General features: G+C 37.7%; 1 protein-coding gene across 1 annotated transcript in view; it reads right to left on the bottom strand.

Annotated features, from left to right (window-relative positions):
• Nucleotides 1-18821, bottom strand: part of igf1rb (insulin-like growth factor 1b receptor) — a 53270-nt gene that overhangs the window by 27683 nt on the left and 6766 nt on the right. Inside the window, 1 exon segment of the mRNA XM_024295297.2 lies at nucleotides 13805-14368. Within this exon segment, the coding sequence (XP_024151065.1) occupies nucleotides 13805-14368 (564 nt within the window).

The raw sequence follows: 18821 nt of genomic DNA, 5'->3' as shown, positions 1-18821 counted from the left end.
GTTAACCAGGAAGTTCCAAATCGTATGTTTTGTTGATTCTGACCTCCTGCTCTAAATAAAGGTATAAATAAAAGTGATTGCATATCATTTTACATTTCCATACTTCTAGTAAAAACACACATATAGTAACCATTCACGTGTAATGTAATAGATTATAAGTTTTTATTTGGTCTGAATATTGATTTGTGAATTGATTGAGTTTGCTTTATTTGTTTATGTGGTAAAATTGAAAGAAAAAAAAGAGAAATTCACCCTCAAATGTAAAATAAAAATACATTTGTGTTATTGTGAATGTTGGGGTTGATGGGTAAATGTGTGTTATTTCTTCAAGTGCATCTTTTCAATATTTATATCCAGGTTTCTCTCCATTTCTTTCTCTTCTTGGTTTCCTAAATAAGGGAAAAAGCAACTTTATTAAACATCAGTTCATTTAGTTTTTTAGCTCCTTATCATTTGAAGTAGTGAATCTAAAATCTGTCGATTCATAAAGTGAGTGTATAGTTTTTTCTCATGCACACATTTTTCTAGTTTGCAGTTGAAAGCAGAGCAGTCAGCCGCATTTCCAACCGGAATGTGAGTCACTCCGACTGATGAGAAACTGCTCCAGTGGAGGTTTCCACGCTTCCTGGGTTTTCCCATTTTTTGAGAATTTCACACACTCCCAGTCCTCCCAATGTGTTTCCTAAACTTAAGCAGAATTAGGTCATAAACCACACCAGAACCAAAGTCTGAAAAATGCCTGAAAAAACTGCTAACAATATTGTAGTGTTTACAGCCCAGATGTGTTTCAGTCAGAGAGGATGTGCCTGAGGGCTCTACTGTTCAAAGGAGTCTGGGTTCATTTGTTGCAGCTTCACTGTAAAGAACTTTCCAACAGAAAACCCACTATGAGCTGGTCACCTAGTTCTCCTGACCGAGCCTGTGAGGAACCACCAGCTGATCTAGTCTGACAGTCAGAGTCGGTGCTCTATAAATGTTCTTTTCTCCCTCAAGTGAAGCAAAAACATCAATTTCTGTTTATTTTTTAGTGTTTACATTTTTTTTTAATTTTACATCAGAAACTCTGAGCATTAGAAGAATAAAATCTCCCAAATTAAGACAGAAATTACTTATAAAATTATTTTATATTCCTTAACGAGAAGTAGTTTTGAATAAGAGTTTAAATTTGTTTGATAGACAGAAACATCGGAGGAATTTGGGATTTTTGCACCTGTCCACCTTAGTAAGACAGTCTTTTTTCCCTTGTGTAGGTAAAGACCTGCCTTCCTTTTGATTTTATATCTGAAGAGACCCCCGTGCCTGTCACCCACTCATCACATCACACCCAGACAAACTGTGGTCCGCTGGAGCATGGACCAAAATGATGTTGTAGGACCTGAAATGTGTGATGATCTAGAAAAAGGTCAGGAAACGCGACTTCTTCGAGAGACTGACAGCAAAAACTGATGAGAATATGAAGGTGAGTGTAGAGAGCAGGAAACACCTGAAGGAGGAAAACAAATTAGAACTCGAATTTTGTGAACAGATCCATTAAAGCCTTCATTTTCTTGCCTGGATAGTTCTGATATTGCTCACTTTTTTTTATTTTACTACGTTATTGGTAGGGCTGTCGCGATTAATCGACGACTTATCGACTGTTAAAATAGTCAACAACTAATTTAATTTTACAACTAGTCGATTAGTTGTTACTTTATATTACATTGAGTCAGAGTGCAGTAAAGTTAAAAAAAAAAAAAAAACACTTTTTTGTATTTGAGTCAGTGAGACCAAAACTTTATCTTTTGTGAAAAATAGTTCTTAGTTTCTAATAGTGATTCTCCTGATCCTTTCTGTGCGTTTTTAGGCGTGTAAAAAATCTATCTCGTGAGGTGCTATATGCTTGCAGGAGAGTGTAAACAAAGGGCTGATGGGAAACCGGTAGTGTTCATTTCTGCACCAACAGTCCTGCCTATAACTCGAGAGGTGAATTTCTAACGAGTTCCTGCTGCTCTGCAGAAAATATGTCTTAAAAAAACAAGTTCCTTGATTTTAGATAAAAATTATTTAATAATAATTAAAAGATCACTGGAAACTATTTTACAAAAGTAAAACATGAAGCTGGAGTGGGATTTTAAACTAAAGCACATTAAATTATAAACAATATTAAATCATCTTTGAGAAAGTCAATCATCAAATATACATTATAACACTGATGGGTTAAAAGACAACTATCAACAGTCTGTACAGCTCAGTAACTTTATTCCAACAATTACATGGAGTCAACACAAGAGCCACAACAAACCTCTAAGAAGGGTCACAGCCTGTTTGTTCTTTTCATTTTCTAACAGTCAAAGCAGACGAGCAAACAGCGCGGCAGAGCTAGCCCAAACAGAGCCGCCGGTTCATCTTTAAGAAGGTGTTGAGAATAAACACCAGACAGAAAGAATGTGTGGCATCCCTCTGTTGACTGACCTGGAAGAGACACGCTGTGGCTCCACACTATCAGGCGGGATGAGGCCAAAGGCTTTTGTTTTTCTGATGCCTGAGACTTTCACATTAAGACACAGCGTCTGCGACTCCAAGGAGACAGAGAAACAGAACAAGTCTGCCTCCTCCCTGTATTATGTCTACACCTGAACAGCAGGGCTGAGCATGGCTTTGGCCTAAACACATTCTCCCCATGCTGTTTCACTTTCTTTTTTATTAATAAGAACATGAGGAAATTACACACAATTTAACTCCAAACTAACCACTTTCTAAAAAGTGGAAAATCCTAATGAAGTTTAAGAGAAAACTGTGATAATTGATCAGTTTGTCTGTCTTTTCCGAGGCCTTTTCTATCAAAACACAACATGATAAATAATGAAGAGCAGACAGATGATCTGATTTCCAACAACTGAAGCTTAGGAAAACAACCGATAAAACAAAAACAGATGCCAAACACCCAGAATAATACGAGCATCTAGAGATGTTTCCTTCTTTTCTAACTGCTGCCAGATTTTAATCTCATAAAAGCCCCAAACAAAAACATAAAAGGTCAATTAGACAAAATAACTTTAAGTCTGTTCATAAAACAGCACAGACAAAAGTAAGCATGAGAACTAAACCAAACTACAGTGTGGATGGAGGTCAGCATGATGACATGCTGACTGTTTAAGCCTTAAAGATCCACTCCAAAGTAAATTGTGTTCACGATCACTGCCAATCAAAAAATAAATATAACCTCTGAGTAAATGTACGTTCATTTTTCAGTTTGCAATAAAGATTTAACTTGTTTTTCTGACAGTTTTCTGAAGCTGTTGACTCCAACAAACGTGCAATATCTTCATTCCTTAGTTGTTGTGTCAGAGCTCCAGACAAACTGACTGCCATACTTTTTTTTTCTTGTTTTGCTCTTAATTCTCTGTCCACCCATTGAGAAATATCTGGACCTCAGCCAATCACACATGGGCTCACATCTCTCACCAACTCTGACTGGTTTAAACTCCAAAAATGGGTCTTTTGTTGAACCATGGAGTTAACTTTGAGTGTCACACACCCTTCAATCCCTTGATTGACTGGGCGCACTGGTACGGCCTAAGATTGTTAACGATTGCACCTTTAAAGAAATAAGGTTCCATCTGTGACCAAAGTGGTAACACTCTAAACCCCTGACTGCTGAGGGAGGGGTCAAATACTCCTGGAATTGGATGGAAAGCAGACAGAAGGTTGAAAACACTCCGGACAACCATCAACCAGGATTCAAGGCCTGGACGACTGAAACATTAACCCGGCTTCTTCTGATAACGGGCTCAAGGAAAAAGTGAAATGATTTACGATGAGATCAAAGCCAAAAAGATGAAATAAACTGATGCACTTTGAGAATCATGTGTGGGGTTCAAGGTCTTGCTCAAGGGCAGACCAGTGTGTGGACTATGGATGCCAGAGATCAAACCATGGACCTCCTGCATCACAGATAGTGTGTATTGATTTTATTCCCCTTTAAAGTCACAGTAAGTAAGCAAACAAGCTTTTTGGAAGGGTGGTGATGGGGTTGTGGGTAACCAGATCAGATTTTATTAACTAAACAAAAGGATTTGTATCCACATCTGCCAGTGAAATTAGGTTTCCCAGAAGCCCATTTTAATGGCAAAATATATGAATAAAAAATACTTTGATGTCTTTTTGAAGCATGAAAATTAAGAAGTTAGTGGATCTATTTGTCTGCAAGTGTATGCTTCAGAATTGGAGCAGACTTTGGCAGTTCAAGCGTCACAAACCTGAACTTTTTCAAACTGCAGATTTTCATCTGCTATCGATACAACATGATTTGAGTGAAGAAATACTCATAAACACATATTTTACATATGTCTTCCATTATGAGAAAAATGCTACAAAAACATGTAAAAAACACAATTATCATTGGAGTGGGTCTTTAAGAACATAAACCTAAACCTTCCATAAACCTTCTGTCCATGACTTCAAACAAATATTTAAATTGCTTCAGTTCCTTCAAAGGTACAGCTGACTTTTTTTATTCTTTATTGTTTAAAATGAACTGTTCGGATATTTTTAGAGCTGAAATTTCTGCCTTTTCAGATGTACTTTCTAATTCTATGCATTTCCATTACTCACGTGCAAAAGTTTATTAAAATTCTAGAAATGTCAAAAAAAACAAAAAAAAAACAACACAATTTTATAATTACATTGTTTCCATTAAATAATAACTATGCGAATAAACACAAATCAACTCCCGCTGTAAGTCATTCAAAAACATGGCGACGGATGCAAAACTTTGATTTACAGCAGATACATTCACATTTCTGCCACAGCACTAGGGCTCATCATCATCTATCAAAGGAGACGTCGGCGTCTTATTCAGGCCGTGGAGCGGAAAGCTACGTGGGAGGGGCTACAGATGAAGGGATTTTGACGGATTTTACAGAAGAGCTGTGGATCCAACAATTCTTCATGACATGCTCAACTTTTAATGAGCTGTGTGATGCTGTGAAACCTCTTGTGCCGCTAATTGTGTTATTTGGTTGTTGGTCACGTGACTTATTTAACTTGAAAAAAGGGTTCCATTGCAGTTTTTTAAAAAAGGTCAATATGTCGAAAACTTTTTTCCCCCGATAGATTAGCTTTTTCAAAATTGTCATCTTTCCACTAGGCAAAATTATTATCGCAAATCCAATTTGCGCAATTTAATAGTGAATGGAAACACAGCTAGTAACACATGAGTGGACCAATGGGTAACTTGAAAGAACTACACATTTACTTGGTTCTGCACATTATTAGAATAAAGTTAAGGTGGGCGGAGTCAACTTGTCAAAATGCTAAACCAACTTCAGTTATTTTATTTTATTTATTTATTTATTTTTTAGGGGTATAACGGATCACAAAACTCACAGTTCGGATTGTGTCACAGTTCGGATAATTTTTTGGATCAGTAAAAACTAAAAACAACAACAGCCAAAAACAAGATAAAAGCCTAAAATTAACTTTTGGTAAAGATTCAATACCAATATTTAATAATGTTAGCTCATTCAGGCCCATTTATTAGAACAAAACATTTTTAAACTATGAACACAAACAAAAAACTAAAACATGTAGTTTCTGATTACATTTACATGTCTTGAAACCAAATCTACAGAAACAGAGAAAGGAATGCTTAAAAATAGTGTTGAAAACACCAAATCTATCTGGAGTACGCCCTAAAATGCTGATGTCGAAATTAAATTGTAAATAAAAAAGTTAAAATTAAACTTTAAATATTTTTTGGTATTAATTGTTTTATTAAAACTAACTCTAGAAAACATTTAAATAATTGTTATCCGTAAAAGATGGCGCTGCCGTGCCCGCTTTTCCTGACGATTTATGATCCCTTTGGCTTGCCATACTCTCGTCTCTTGGCCTGTTACGGTGCAGCGCCTTTCCCCTGTGCGTGACAGCTGCTGCTATGGCTGATCTTAACTGGGAGATTCTATGAACCAAGAACGGAGACATGTTCTGATGCTTTTGTTCATCACTTGAAATTAAATAAACCTAATATTTCCCCATCTGGGTCCTCTATGATGAAGTCAAGATAAGTTTGACGGTAGCCCCTCCCACACGCAGCAGGAGCTTCAGGTTCTCACACTTTTGGAGAACTGTCAAGCTGCTACTTTAGTGCTTCTTAAAACAAAGACGATTAACATTCTATGAGAACGGAAAATTGATTTCAATTATCCGCGTTACACACGTGTACCGAACCGTGGCTTGTGATCCATACGGATCATAGATTTTCCGTGATCCATTACACTCCTATACACTATCAAGTTAACCTTAACCTAAGTAAACAATTACCAATGATTTATTGAAATTATTAAGATTCATTACATTGAACACAAGTTATTGTTATAGAAATCCACCCATTTCATTGTGAGTCAATAATTGATTTGATAAACATTTTTTTTAGGTTTGTGTTTTTTTTATATAAAAAGTGAGATATAAGCAAATGTGTTGTTAGCTAATAGAACAATATGAAAACATTTTTATACAAAAGATAAATCCGATTTTTTAAAATGTTTGATTTTGTTCATTTAAGCTTAATCGAAAAATAAAAATAATGGCAAATAAAAAATACTTTTTTAAGATGTAGAACCTAGAATTGTCAGTTTTTCTATGGAAAGTTGACCAGAAATGAACAAAGTTCCACAGTGGCGGGTAAGGGAGACTGCAGCCCTTCATGCTCGCTCCGTGTTGAAAGTTCCCCTTATGTTTGTTGGTCAGACGGAGTCAGACGGCTGAAGCCAAATGCTGCAGAAGCACACCAGCCTCATTCACATAAGATACCAAGAACTCAGTTGCCAAAAGATTATTGGAAAGCATGTCTGAAAGACTCTTAACTCTTCTGCAATCACAGTGAGAAGGACTAAATAAATGTTTCAGGCTAAATATGTCAAACACGGGCAGCTTCAAATCTTCGCACAGCAGATCCCTCAGAGTCTCTGGTCAGAGCTCATCTCAACCTGATGATGGTGTTAACAGAGCACAAGCCACGGCCACAAAATTACAGTAGGCACTTGAACTCAGGCAAAACCAGAAATGTTCTCTTCCAGGAATTCCAGGGCTGGGTGTGACTCTTCGCTGAAAGCAATCAGGGATGCGCTCGGTTGACGAAGATACCCCTATCATTACCAACCCTTACAGCTGCCGTACGGTAGGTTTGGGGTGAGGGGTCCGTGAGAAGCCGTGTGCTTTTAGATTTGGGGTTCAGGTGTAAAACAAGGAGGTGAGAAATCGTGCAGAATTATTCAAGAAAAATATGCTTGAAGAGAATAATTCTAAAACTCTTTGCTAATTTATAAATATATATACAGATAAATCTTGCTAAATGTGTGTTTTGTTAACGCCTACAAGAAATGCTTTGTATTTTAGAAAGCTTGTATAAAAATACTACATTTAGAATATTCATAATTTTTATTTAATTTTTTTAAATTTTGAATTAATTCTGGTTTACCTGACAATGTTGACGTTTATTTGTAAATGAACCCTGATGAGAAACATTTCAGTGGACTAAAGAGTGAAAGTGATTCCTTTAAATAATAGATTTTAAAAAAAGATCACAAGAATACATTTAAAACAAACAAAAACTGAGAAATATCTTATGGTGAATAGTAATTGATTTTTGGCAGATAATGAAAACTGTTTAATGACCTTTTTTCAGGCTTATTCTCAAACATTCATGACACCACAGGTTCTAAATTTTAATTCTCTTTTGACATTTAAGACATTTTAACGTCAAAATATAACAATATAGTTAGATATCTACTTGAAAAAACTGTAAAAATAAATTGGGTCTTCTTGTTATTCACTGAAGCAAAATGCTGATGTGTTTAACCGAAACTGCAGAACATCACTAAAAAGAACACACTGCAAATTCATTTCCAGAGAACTGACATCCTCCCTTTAACCTAAATGTGAGCTTAAAACCATAACTGGAGTCCAAAACAGTGCTGAGAAGTGAATAAAAAAGACCCCAGAATGTTGCAACTTCACTTCAGATGAATGAGGGATTAAAAACGTTCACACATACAGACCTGGAGAAACTAACTACAGATTTATAACTCCATCTATCCCAGACTGACTCCCACTTTCACATACAGACACATAAGGTTCATGAAACGTAATGTAAATAGTGTCTGTTTCTGCTTTTTGATGCATGTTCAGAGTCAGACATCAGTGAATAGTTGCAAAATATTTATTTCATAACGAGAAATTTGAGAGAATTGACTGCATATTTCTGTGGAGACAAAAATCTTTTTTGAGATTTAAAATAAAATATATTATTAAAAATCAAAGCAATTTATATCATCAAATCCAATCATCGATTTACTTTTTAATTTTGGGGGCAAAAACTACTTTAATTTAGTTTTTGTTGCAAGAATTCCAAATATCAGTAAAAAAGTCCCCATTGATCAGTTTAAATCAACAATTTTTTTTGGAAACTTACTAAAATAGTTTTAGACGTAAATTGGAAAATAAGTGGTCATTTACATGAATAGGAAAATGAACTGAACTGTGAATCAAAAATCAAATAAATTTGTTTTTAGCAATAACGACCACTTTCTGTTGGAATAATGAGTTGAAGTTTTTCTCAATTTAAGAAAATAACTATAAATGTACAGAAACACAAATGAAATCCATCCTGTTAGCTGGTTCTATAAAACTGCATTGCTGTTCTTTTTCTACCACTAGGAGTCGCCAAAATTAAACTTTCAAACTCAAGAAAAAAAGAATTTTAACTTAATCTTGAATAACCCAAAATATAACAATTATAAATGTGTTGGCTCAACAAAAAACAGAAACTCAGTAAGTATAAACACTAATACAAACATCATGGGAAGTGATGTCTAGTAAATTGAGCTAAGCAACAGCCCTGAACACCCTTCTTACTCAGGGAGTAGTAATCCCTTGGAACACGGGATGACTGTAGACACAAAAATTTCTTCCAGTAAATCCCAGATCTACTTTGTACTTTAATGATGTGCTTTCATCTCCTCCGGAAAAACATCCCCCGCGCCGCTCGGTGTGTGCAGGTCTGCAGGAAAAGGATCGCGTTTGCCTCCCAGCCTGCAGAGACACGACTCTTCCTCCAGGAGTTATGAACGAGACAGAACACCCACACCAGACTCCGAAAAACAAACGAGGGAAGTAAACACGTGAGAATGCAGGCCTCCTCACCACAGCTAAAAGGAGACCTCCCCACAGATGAAAATAAAGCTTTGAAGCTCCTCTTTCCTGTCACTTTTATGAATGTGTGCAGTCTAAAGGCATGTCCTGATATAAACTCAATAAACTCAGCTTGGCTCTTTTCCCTTCGGTCCCGTATTGATCCGTCGGACGACTGGGTCTGGAAATAAAACGCCTCCTGAGTAGAAGTCGACTGTGGCGCTCTCACACACACTTAAACAATAGATCCCAGATAAGATTACCGGATCTCCATCCAGAGCTGTATCGCTGTAGGCGAACAGCTCTGGCGACCACACCACGCCGAGAATATTAAAGTAAACACAGTAGCAAGTTTCAAGATCTATTATATGAAGGTAATATAGTTGAGCTGCCAGAACCCGTTTGGAGGTAATGAGCACCATTTGGTCAGCGACCTCAAACACTCCGGCTATTAGCCTTCCTGGCTTTAATGATGTCTGGCTTTAAAACCGCCAGATTTCTCCAATAAATTACCTAATAAATAGTTGAAGAATGTAGCCTCTGCAGGCCGAGCACTCGCACTGCTGCTGCTGGAAATCAATTTGGTTTTAAGACAGCGGGGGCCGAAACGGATAGCTTGTTCTTCCCAGCACTCCCTCTGGGGCCAAGTACACTTCTGAAGGATCTTCATGTAGTAAATTTCAACCGTTCCTGTTCGCAACTTCAACTGAGAAAGTTTGTGAAACATAAGTTCCCACCAGGAGGGAGGGAATTCTTTGACTGACTGATACATAACTCAGAGCAGGTGGAATGATATGAGTCTGAGAAAGTAAATAAGACAAAGCTTCAACCAAAGCTTCTGAACACATCACAAGACTATCCATAAACAAAATCATAGTTTTCTTTTTTTTACTTAAATGAAGAAAGACAGAACTCTAACATTTTTTTCCTCAGGTGCACCCATAAAAAAGTAAAGTTTGTCCACATTTTCAGGCACATTGCATTTAACAGCCGAGTTTTTCACGGTCACTTCTTGTTATGAAACTGCTGTTCATTTGCTGCTAATGAAAGGCAGAGGGGACACTCCAGCGGGGCGTTTATTGCAGCAAGAAATTTGTTTTATAGATGCTTTATAGATACTTTCTCAGTGTCTCAACCTAAAATGTATTAGAGCCTGTTACAATTGTACTATTGGCAGCCATTGTCTTCCTGCAGTCTTTATAATAAACACAGAACATTATATTATGAGCTTTACTGTATCTGAAACAGGAAACGGGTCAAGCCCTTCTCTTAGACATGAAAACACCAGAGAGGATTTTAGGATTACACCTCCCAGAACCCCAACTCTTCCGTGTAATTTACAACATGATCAGCAGAAAGTTAGATTTTACTTTAATAATCAGCCTGACAGGAATTTCTATTCTTTTTTTCCAAATCAGAAGTTCTATCTATACAGAAATTCCCGTTAAAGCAAAAAGTATTTTGTTCTTAAACTGCAGTAAAATAACTCAATACGGCATTTATGACATCATAAATGCCAATATCCTCCATCTGCATTCTCAGGCGCTTCAGTCTTGGGGCAGTCGTGGTGCAGCAGTAGGGCGGTCGACTCCTGATCAGACGATTGCAGGTTTGATTCCCGCCTTGCCCGCCCATGTGTCAAAGTGTCCTTGGGCAAGACACTGACTCCCAAATAGCCTCTGATGGAAGGTTGGCTCCAATATTCAGCAGCGGAGCCACCATCAGTGTGTGAATGTGTGAGTGAACAGATGAATACGTCTACAACTGTAAAGCGGTTTGGGCCTTCAACATCCTCTCTTTGTGCGGTCAAAAACACTAATGTCACTCAATCTTACACTACTACACAATGCTCTGGTTGTTAAATTATCAAATAGGTTCATCTATCTCACCCGAAACCATTTTTTTTAAAACTAGATAACAAAAAAGAAAAGAAGAGGAAGAGCAAAAAAGAAACTAAGTATAACCAAAATGATAATGCGGCTAAAAGTCAGCAAAAGAAAAAGATAGCAAACATGAAGAATCCACAGTGTTTACTGCATGAGAAAAAGTTAAAGTGCTAGCGTACTAGCCATTAGGCCATGGGAGATAACCCTATTTTATTCAAGCATAAGGACATTTCGATGTCTGTATGTAACTCTACGTGATGGCGCTTTGAACGGGCTAGAACGGCGTTTTGGACGCGGGGTTTGTGTGCGATAAAACTCTGCTTTTTACACCCATCTTCAGACTATGATAGTACAGACAATACAGCTATTTTCTGACTGTAATTATCACAGTTCTCAGTCAGTGAATGCACCGGGACAGAAGTTACCACCCTCATTGATTTTGATTGGTCCTTCGTGTTGTCCCCGCCCAACGCGCAACAAGAGGGCCAAAAGTTTTGAAACTGAAATTTTCACATCTGAAAAAAAAAAAAAATTGATACTGAACAAAAAAAAGTTTTGAAATTGACATTTTAAGTTTTGAAACCTAAAAAAGAGAACTTCCGAGGTGGAAAATAATAAAGTTTATTGTAAAACAACAAAAAGTTTTGGACATTTTACAATTTTTTTTTTTTTACCAAACCAATATTTTTTCCCAAAATCTTTATGGCCCCGGTTTGGCACCACAGCCACCTGCCGGTTTTACTGAAAAACTTGCATTTGTGTTGCCCTGCAGTGGCACTTTGGGACATGTGACCATAGTCTAAGTCAACTCTAGAACCTTGCAAAGGAACCCCAACATTTGCAAACTAAACAAACGCGAGTTTTCCAACCCTTCCTTCAGTAAACTCAAATAAAACAAAAAACTAACAAATAAAAACAATTCTAACCTTCCTAAAAGTAAAATAAATAAACAGAAATCATAGCAATGTTATAATCCAGTTCAGATCCTTCCAACAACATAAAAAGGTTAATAACACCTTACATTCAGCAACTGACCTACACGTTGCATTGCAGTGTTATTCACTGTAATAAGTAAACAACTGTGAATTGCATCTTTATCACAAACAGAAAGCGTTCTGCTTCAGGAACTTTGCTCAAATTGATACCAAAGACATAAAAGCATACATACATACAGTATGGTTGGGAGCGCACTCGCCTGTCGTTGCATCCATGTGTTTCATCTGTTTCCACATGTACACAAATACACAACAAGCTTTCTCCAACCAAGTTTAAGGATGCAGACCGTCTGTGTGCACAACGTTACAGAAGCCGTCAACATGCTGAGTCCGCAGCGTGGCACCAGCAACCGCAGAAACAACACACACAAACACGTCATCAATGTGAACTCAATGTTCTTTATCATACTTTCTGTTTTAGTAAACAACAACATATGTTCACATAGAAAAGCAACAGTCTGAATCTCCGTCTTTGGTTTGGTTTCATGAGCTAAAGACACTAAATCCGCAGAGACCGTCTTAACTTTGAGTCTCCTGAGTCAACAGGTAGACGCTACAGCTGCTTATCAAGCCGTTACGCTCTGTCACTCCTGTCCAAAAGGAACAAAAACAGGAGGAGTGTCTGCAGTACAGTCCTTTAATTTTACTACTTTCAATATAATACAATTTTCATGATAAAAAAATCTAAATAACACTCACTCTTTGACATAACGCAACAATTCAGCTGTTTATCGTTGTTACGTCCTGCTGCTACTGCTGCACCTTTTTCCGTCCAGTCCTCCTGCTCACCTGGCAGGTGTGGCCAATGTGTCTTAATTGGCACTTGCTGGACACTTAAGACAGATGAGACCTCACCATGGCAGGCAGAGAGCAGAGCAGCAAGCTGTGTAGCATTTAGTTTTTGCTTTGAGTTGTGCTGGTATGTTTTGTTTTTTTCTTCCTCAGTCGTCTTACACTGTTGAGTTTTGTTATTTTAGTTTGGGGTTGGACCTTGGTAGTCTTGATTTGCAGGCTTTGTTTATTTGTTTTCTTTAGGTAGATGTTGGTTAGGCAGCCCTTAGGAGAGAGCTGGTTGACATGACTGGGTCAGCAGTCTCCCTGACTTATTTTATTTTTGGCCAAGGTTTCAATTCCTTTTTGGTTTGTCTTTTTGATTGGACCAGTGCACTAATTATTTGACTTTTGTTGTCTCATTTCAGGACACAGGATTTCCTTTTATTTAATAAACTGTGTTCCTTTTAAAGTGTGTCCAGTTTTTGTTATTGTCCCCATTGGTATTTACCCCTTAGACACTGAGCCAGGTTTACCCACATAAGGCAGTCGATTCTGACTGGTATGGGCCTAAATGCTAACGTTGAGTGTTGTACAACGGCGCAGTCACTTTTCAACATGACATAATCAGCTTATTTAATTGTGAAAACACTTTACTAATGTAAAGTGTTGCATATAAGCACTTTTTCCGCTTCAGAATCCACTGGAGTTACGTTAATTACATAAACAATTATTGAAAGACTGTCAACGCTGGAGCTAAAGTTTTGGCGTTAAAGGGTTAAAAAGACATAAAAGTGGGAAACTGTCACATTCCACAGTCCACTCATGCGTACATAAGCAAAGATACAGCTTACACCTGCGGGTGGTTTGATGCAAAAGGAAAGTCCCTCAATTTAACATTTCATTGGAAGTGTTTGTGAATCAGGACAAAGGTATTTCTTGAACATCCATAAACAGTGTACGGTGAGAGAGTCTACTTACCCTTCTGACACTGATTGGAGTTCCAGCAGTGGTAGCTGTAGCTGTTCCGGATCATCGCCTTTCTGCAAAGAGGGTTGTTCTCCGTGACGCCCAGGCAAACGTCGCTGCATTCCTTGGACTGCTTGTTCCCAGCGATGTAATTGTTGAACTCCGCATCCATGATGGAAGACCAGTCTATGGAGTCAAGGTAGCAGAGCTCCGGGTTCTTCTCGATCCGGATGGCCCCGCGTGTGATGTTCCTCAGGTTGTACAGCCCAATGTCCTTCAGGCTGGTCATCTCAAAGATCACCAGGGCGTAGTTGTAGAAGAGATTTCGACCCCGGATGACGGTGAGGTTGGGAAACAGCGTGCTCAGGCTGTCCAGGCCGGACACTCGGAATAGCAGCAGGTAATCGGTGATCATGGTCAGCTTGGGGAAACTGAGGGAGCGGAAGACTTCCTGGTTGGCATTGTTATTTTTGTCGCCAATAAGGAGGATCTGCAGGTAGCCCTCCACCACTGTGCAGTTCTCCAAAAGCCTGAATTCGTTGATGTCATTGCCAATATCGATGCTGGGCCCACAAACTGCAAAGACAAAAACAACAACTTATTCTTTGATCTGTGATTGATTGTCATTTAGTTTCCAATAGACACTCTCCTTAGCTTATATTAGCTATAGAAAGTGTTTCCAATTCTCCAAGATATCAAAACCTTTGGTTCACGAGAGGTTTGTTCAATAAAAAGCTTTAAATATTGACACTGCACTTGACCTGTGCTTTTATTGCCAGAACATGTTTGCCTTCTAGTTCTGGTTTTCAAAGCCAACATAACACAGAATAAACACTTGACTCAGCTTTGATTTGAACTCAGGTTAAGAGAGCAATAAAGGTTTGATTGTTCTGCTTTTCTTGCTCACGTCTACCTTAAAAGCCCAAAGTGTTGAGTTCTGCTCTAAGAGTTAACTGAGCTTTCAGAAAACAACATCAAAAGGAGACGCAAAACATCATGCATAAAAAATGCATCAACAAAGCAGAAAACGAATGATATATGTGCTTTAGAAGTTCTATGGAAGCCCCGCTCTTCTGGATGAAACTCCAATCTGATGCATTACTGGTGGATCTCTGAAGACACCAGGTTCTCATTAACAACCAAAAGCAAATTTATGAAATATATAAGGGGTGATTAAAGAAGCAAAGATAAAATGTTTACATAAAAATGCTTTTAATCTAAGACTTTTAGTGAAGTACAGACCTTTTTAAAGTTCTTAAGAAAGCCGGCAGATCAACAATTAGGCTTATTGAGAAGAAATTAAGCAGATTTTAAAGGACATCAGGGCACGGCTGTATCAGTGCTAATGTTAGACCTATCATACAAAAGCTGAGGTCCCACACTTCAAGCTCATAATTTTAAAATAAAACCCAACTTGGCTATTTTTTTTAAAATAACAGCATTTTTCTAATACAGTATTCCCCCATTTATCACTGGAGTTTCATTCCAAACCTGCGATGTGCAAAATCTGCAAAGCAATCAGCTTTATTTTTTATAATTACGTGAGACTGTACACTCCTCACTACACATTTTATACATTTTTCATGGGTGGACATGAACTTTTTTCTCTCTTGTTTTTCCACTATCAAACTTCAAACTTTTGCAGAAAACTAAGTACAGAATTATAAAATAACAACAAAGATCTGATTGCAATCAAAGATTGATGTAAATTTGGCAAGATGAAGGTGTCACCTCAACTGTAGATGGCACAGAAAAGATTGATTGACAGTGGTCTAAAGCCAATCAGGACCCTGAATACAATAAACTTTAAAAGCAACAAAAAGCATTCCAAATTAAACTGGAAAAATAATTGTGAAAGAGTGAGACGACAAATGACGATAAAGCAAGGGACCCCAGTATGGAATCTACAGGTGTACCAGTGAAGTATTCCCTTGCTTATAACTGGAGTCAAGTTCTAAAAATACCCGTGATTGGTGAAGTTTGGAAAATAGTAATTTTTACGATTTTAATTAGTTAGTTGCATGAAGGAGATTGATTGACAAGGTCTACAGCCAATCAGTGAAATTGCGAAAGATGAACCCCGTTATAGGAAGGGACCATTCTAATTCAGTTTTATTCTAAATTTTACTCTCAGCATAAGTCTCACTACCTTACCTGCTAAACAATTATACATCCTCACACTTTCCTCACTCATCTTTCTTTATTCCTCATATAGGTATATAGAGCTGGGTTGATAAAATCAATTTAAGCTTAATAGATCAATAATTGTTTCATAAAAGCTAAAATCTGCTAGCTTGATGCTAATACTTAATGGAATTTCCCATAGGACGACTAACACTAACCCTTAGCCGACGTAATATTGCTGACTAAATTAACATCTTAATATACTCACAGACATGAATTTACCAAACTCTTTTAAGGAAATATTTTTTTAAAGTAACCATTTGTGGTCTAAAACCCAATATTTGCTATTGTTCTTGAAAAAAGTGTGATCGCCACCTAGTGGCCAAACTGAATTGCCCTCCAGGAGAGGCAGAAAAATTTTTACAATGTTAATGATCTGAACATTTTTGTTAGAACTTCTCCTTTTGAGAAACCATGTAACGCTGTATGCCATTAACAATGTCATCATTTCACTAATACAGTAATACAGTAGTACACTAATACTCCATTGTCGCTTCATCCATATTCAGTATCAGATGTTTTCTACACACCATAGGTCTAAGTTTGACATAAGCTGAAATAAAAACAACTAAGCTGATGGGGAAGTTCGGTGACAATGCTCAAACTTTAACAAACAGGAAAGAAAACGAGGTAAAAAACAAAACAGGAGAGCAAAGTCTAGCCCTCACACACAAACACACGTAAGCACACACAGGAAGTGTTCACATGAATTACTCTATGTTCTGGTGGACTGAAGAATTCGCCCTGAGCAGAAGTGAAATGTCTTGGCTTCAGATCAAAGGCTACACAACAAAGACACTTCCCTGCTCTTTCATGCAAACAAATTGCAAAAACATGTATTTATTAGCTTTTATGTTCAGTAAAGAGTGGAATTGTTCCACTTTGCTTTTACTTAAAGCTCTTGAGAAGTTATTTGCTCAATATAGCAAGACTTTGATTCAATGAAACAAAGACATTCTGTTAAGCAGAGCAGCCTTTAAAGAAAAAAAAATAAGTGCTTCATGCTATATGGCCTCTTCATAATAATGCATACCTGCATGTGGAAAAGTTTGAGGCAAGCTGGAAAAGACTGCTGATGATAGTAGGAGTGTTTACCTTTGGAGCTTCTTCTCCCACCTGGTTGCGGTGCTCTAAACAAAGCGCAGCCTAAAGCCACGGGCACATAGAGGCCGTTATCGCAGATCACTGCGAGGAAGACGCAGACTCCACCAGCCTGAGGGCACTGAGTCATGGAAAACTCACACCAACCTGCTCACAGGTTGTCACACTATCACACTGAAACTGACCTAGAAAGCTCCACGCTGCAAAAACGAAGCAGCAGAGGAACCAAGATGGATTCCCAGCTGTTAAATGCCAGCTTTACTCTTCGGTGTTGGCATTTCAGAATTACTGAATAAAAACGGAACTTATAAATCAATAAATAATGAGAACATCCAAGTTCTTATTCATTTTACTAAAAACAGGTTTTCTTGGAATGCAAGCATTTATCTTCTAGGAATTACTTCTAGGCTCTGGTGTTTCTAACATGCTCTTGTGGCATTTTTATGATGATGGAGGGATGATGGAGGACATGTATTAGGAAAATTATGCTTAAAACTACATTTCTGACTATTTCTTCATTCAAATAGTTGTGAATCACGAAAAAATGCTGTTTGAAAAAGAACTTATTTGTGATGTAGAAGATACACTGAGAAGGCCATAAGCTCCCAGCTCTGCTCCATTCTGATACCTCAACTTGTTGAAGACTCGATCCATGTACGACCATGTACCAGACTGTAGAAGGTTACTTTTACGAAGATCGTTGAGATAATGAAGCATCAACATTTATGATGAATTATTTAATCAAACCAGGAAGTGTGGTTTTGTTATGTTTTTTTTTTCTGATCTGTTTTGTTATTTCAGCTGCATGCTAGCTGTTTGGCATTTAACTAATATTTTAGCAGGCTATTCAGCGTTTTCAGCTATCAGCTTCAACGTTTTTAGCTATCAATTTCAGCATCCTCAGCTATCAGCATTAGAATCATCTGAGACCAAATTCAGCTTACAGCATTCACACTACCGTTATTGCAGGTAATGCTATACATCTAGTCTTTAGTTAGTTTAAAGTCAATGATGGTTAAGATGTGTGTTTTACATCCAGTTTGCGCATGACCCGATTAGTCGACTAATTGGAAAAAAATAATCGGTGATTAGTCGACTATTGCAATAATTGTTCGTGGCACCACTACCTAGGATAGCACAAGGGATACTCAATAAATTTCAAAGTCTTAAAGAATATACCTGCACAGGTTTTCTGAACTGGTCTACATCTGCAACTCCAGTTTTCATCCAGATGGAAGCTATCTTTTGCCTCGATAGACTTCACACAGGTGGGTCAAATAACAGGAATAACTAATAAATAGATCTAGTTTTTATGACCAGAAAAGTCTGTTAGCTCAGACCAAGTCCATTCAATTAAGTCCAGACCTCGAGGGTCGCACTCCTGCATGTTTTCCAACATACCCTTTGAGGACGGCTAAGAAGCTACGCTGACAAGTATATATAATATGTAGATTGTCAGGAAAAGTGAGAAGCAACAAGCCTGCATTCATCTGACCACATTTTAATGAGTTGTTGCGTCTCATCGTTGCCCCATGTTTGTCTGCACCTCATCACTAGCTTCATTCCTACTCCGTCTACATCACGTAACACCCGGCCACAGTGGCCGTTTTGGTCCAGTTGTTCCACCTCATGCACGAAGCCTTTCTTTCTTGTGACATTTTTAAAAGTGAACCCTATATCACTTTAAACATATCCTACCGGTTGTTAAATTAAAAAAAAAACAATATTTGAAACTTTAGCCCAT

Source organism: Oryzias melastigma, linkage group LG3, assembly GCF_002922805.2.
Source record: "Oryzias melastigma strain HK-1 linkage group LG3, ASM292280v2, whole genome shotgun sequence".
NCBI lineage: Eukaryota > Metazoa > Chordata > Actinopteri > Beloniformes > Adrianichthyidae > Oryzias > Oryzias melastigma.
Note: the sequence above shows the minus strand (reverse complement) of the source record. Positions and strands in the feature narration are given on the sequence as shown.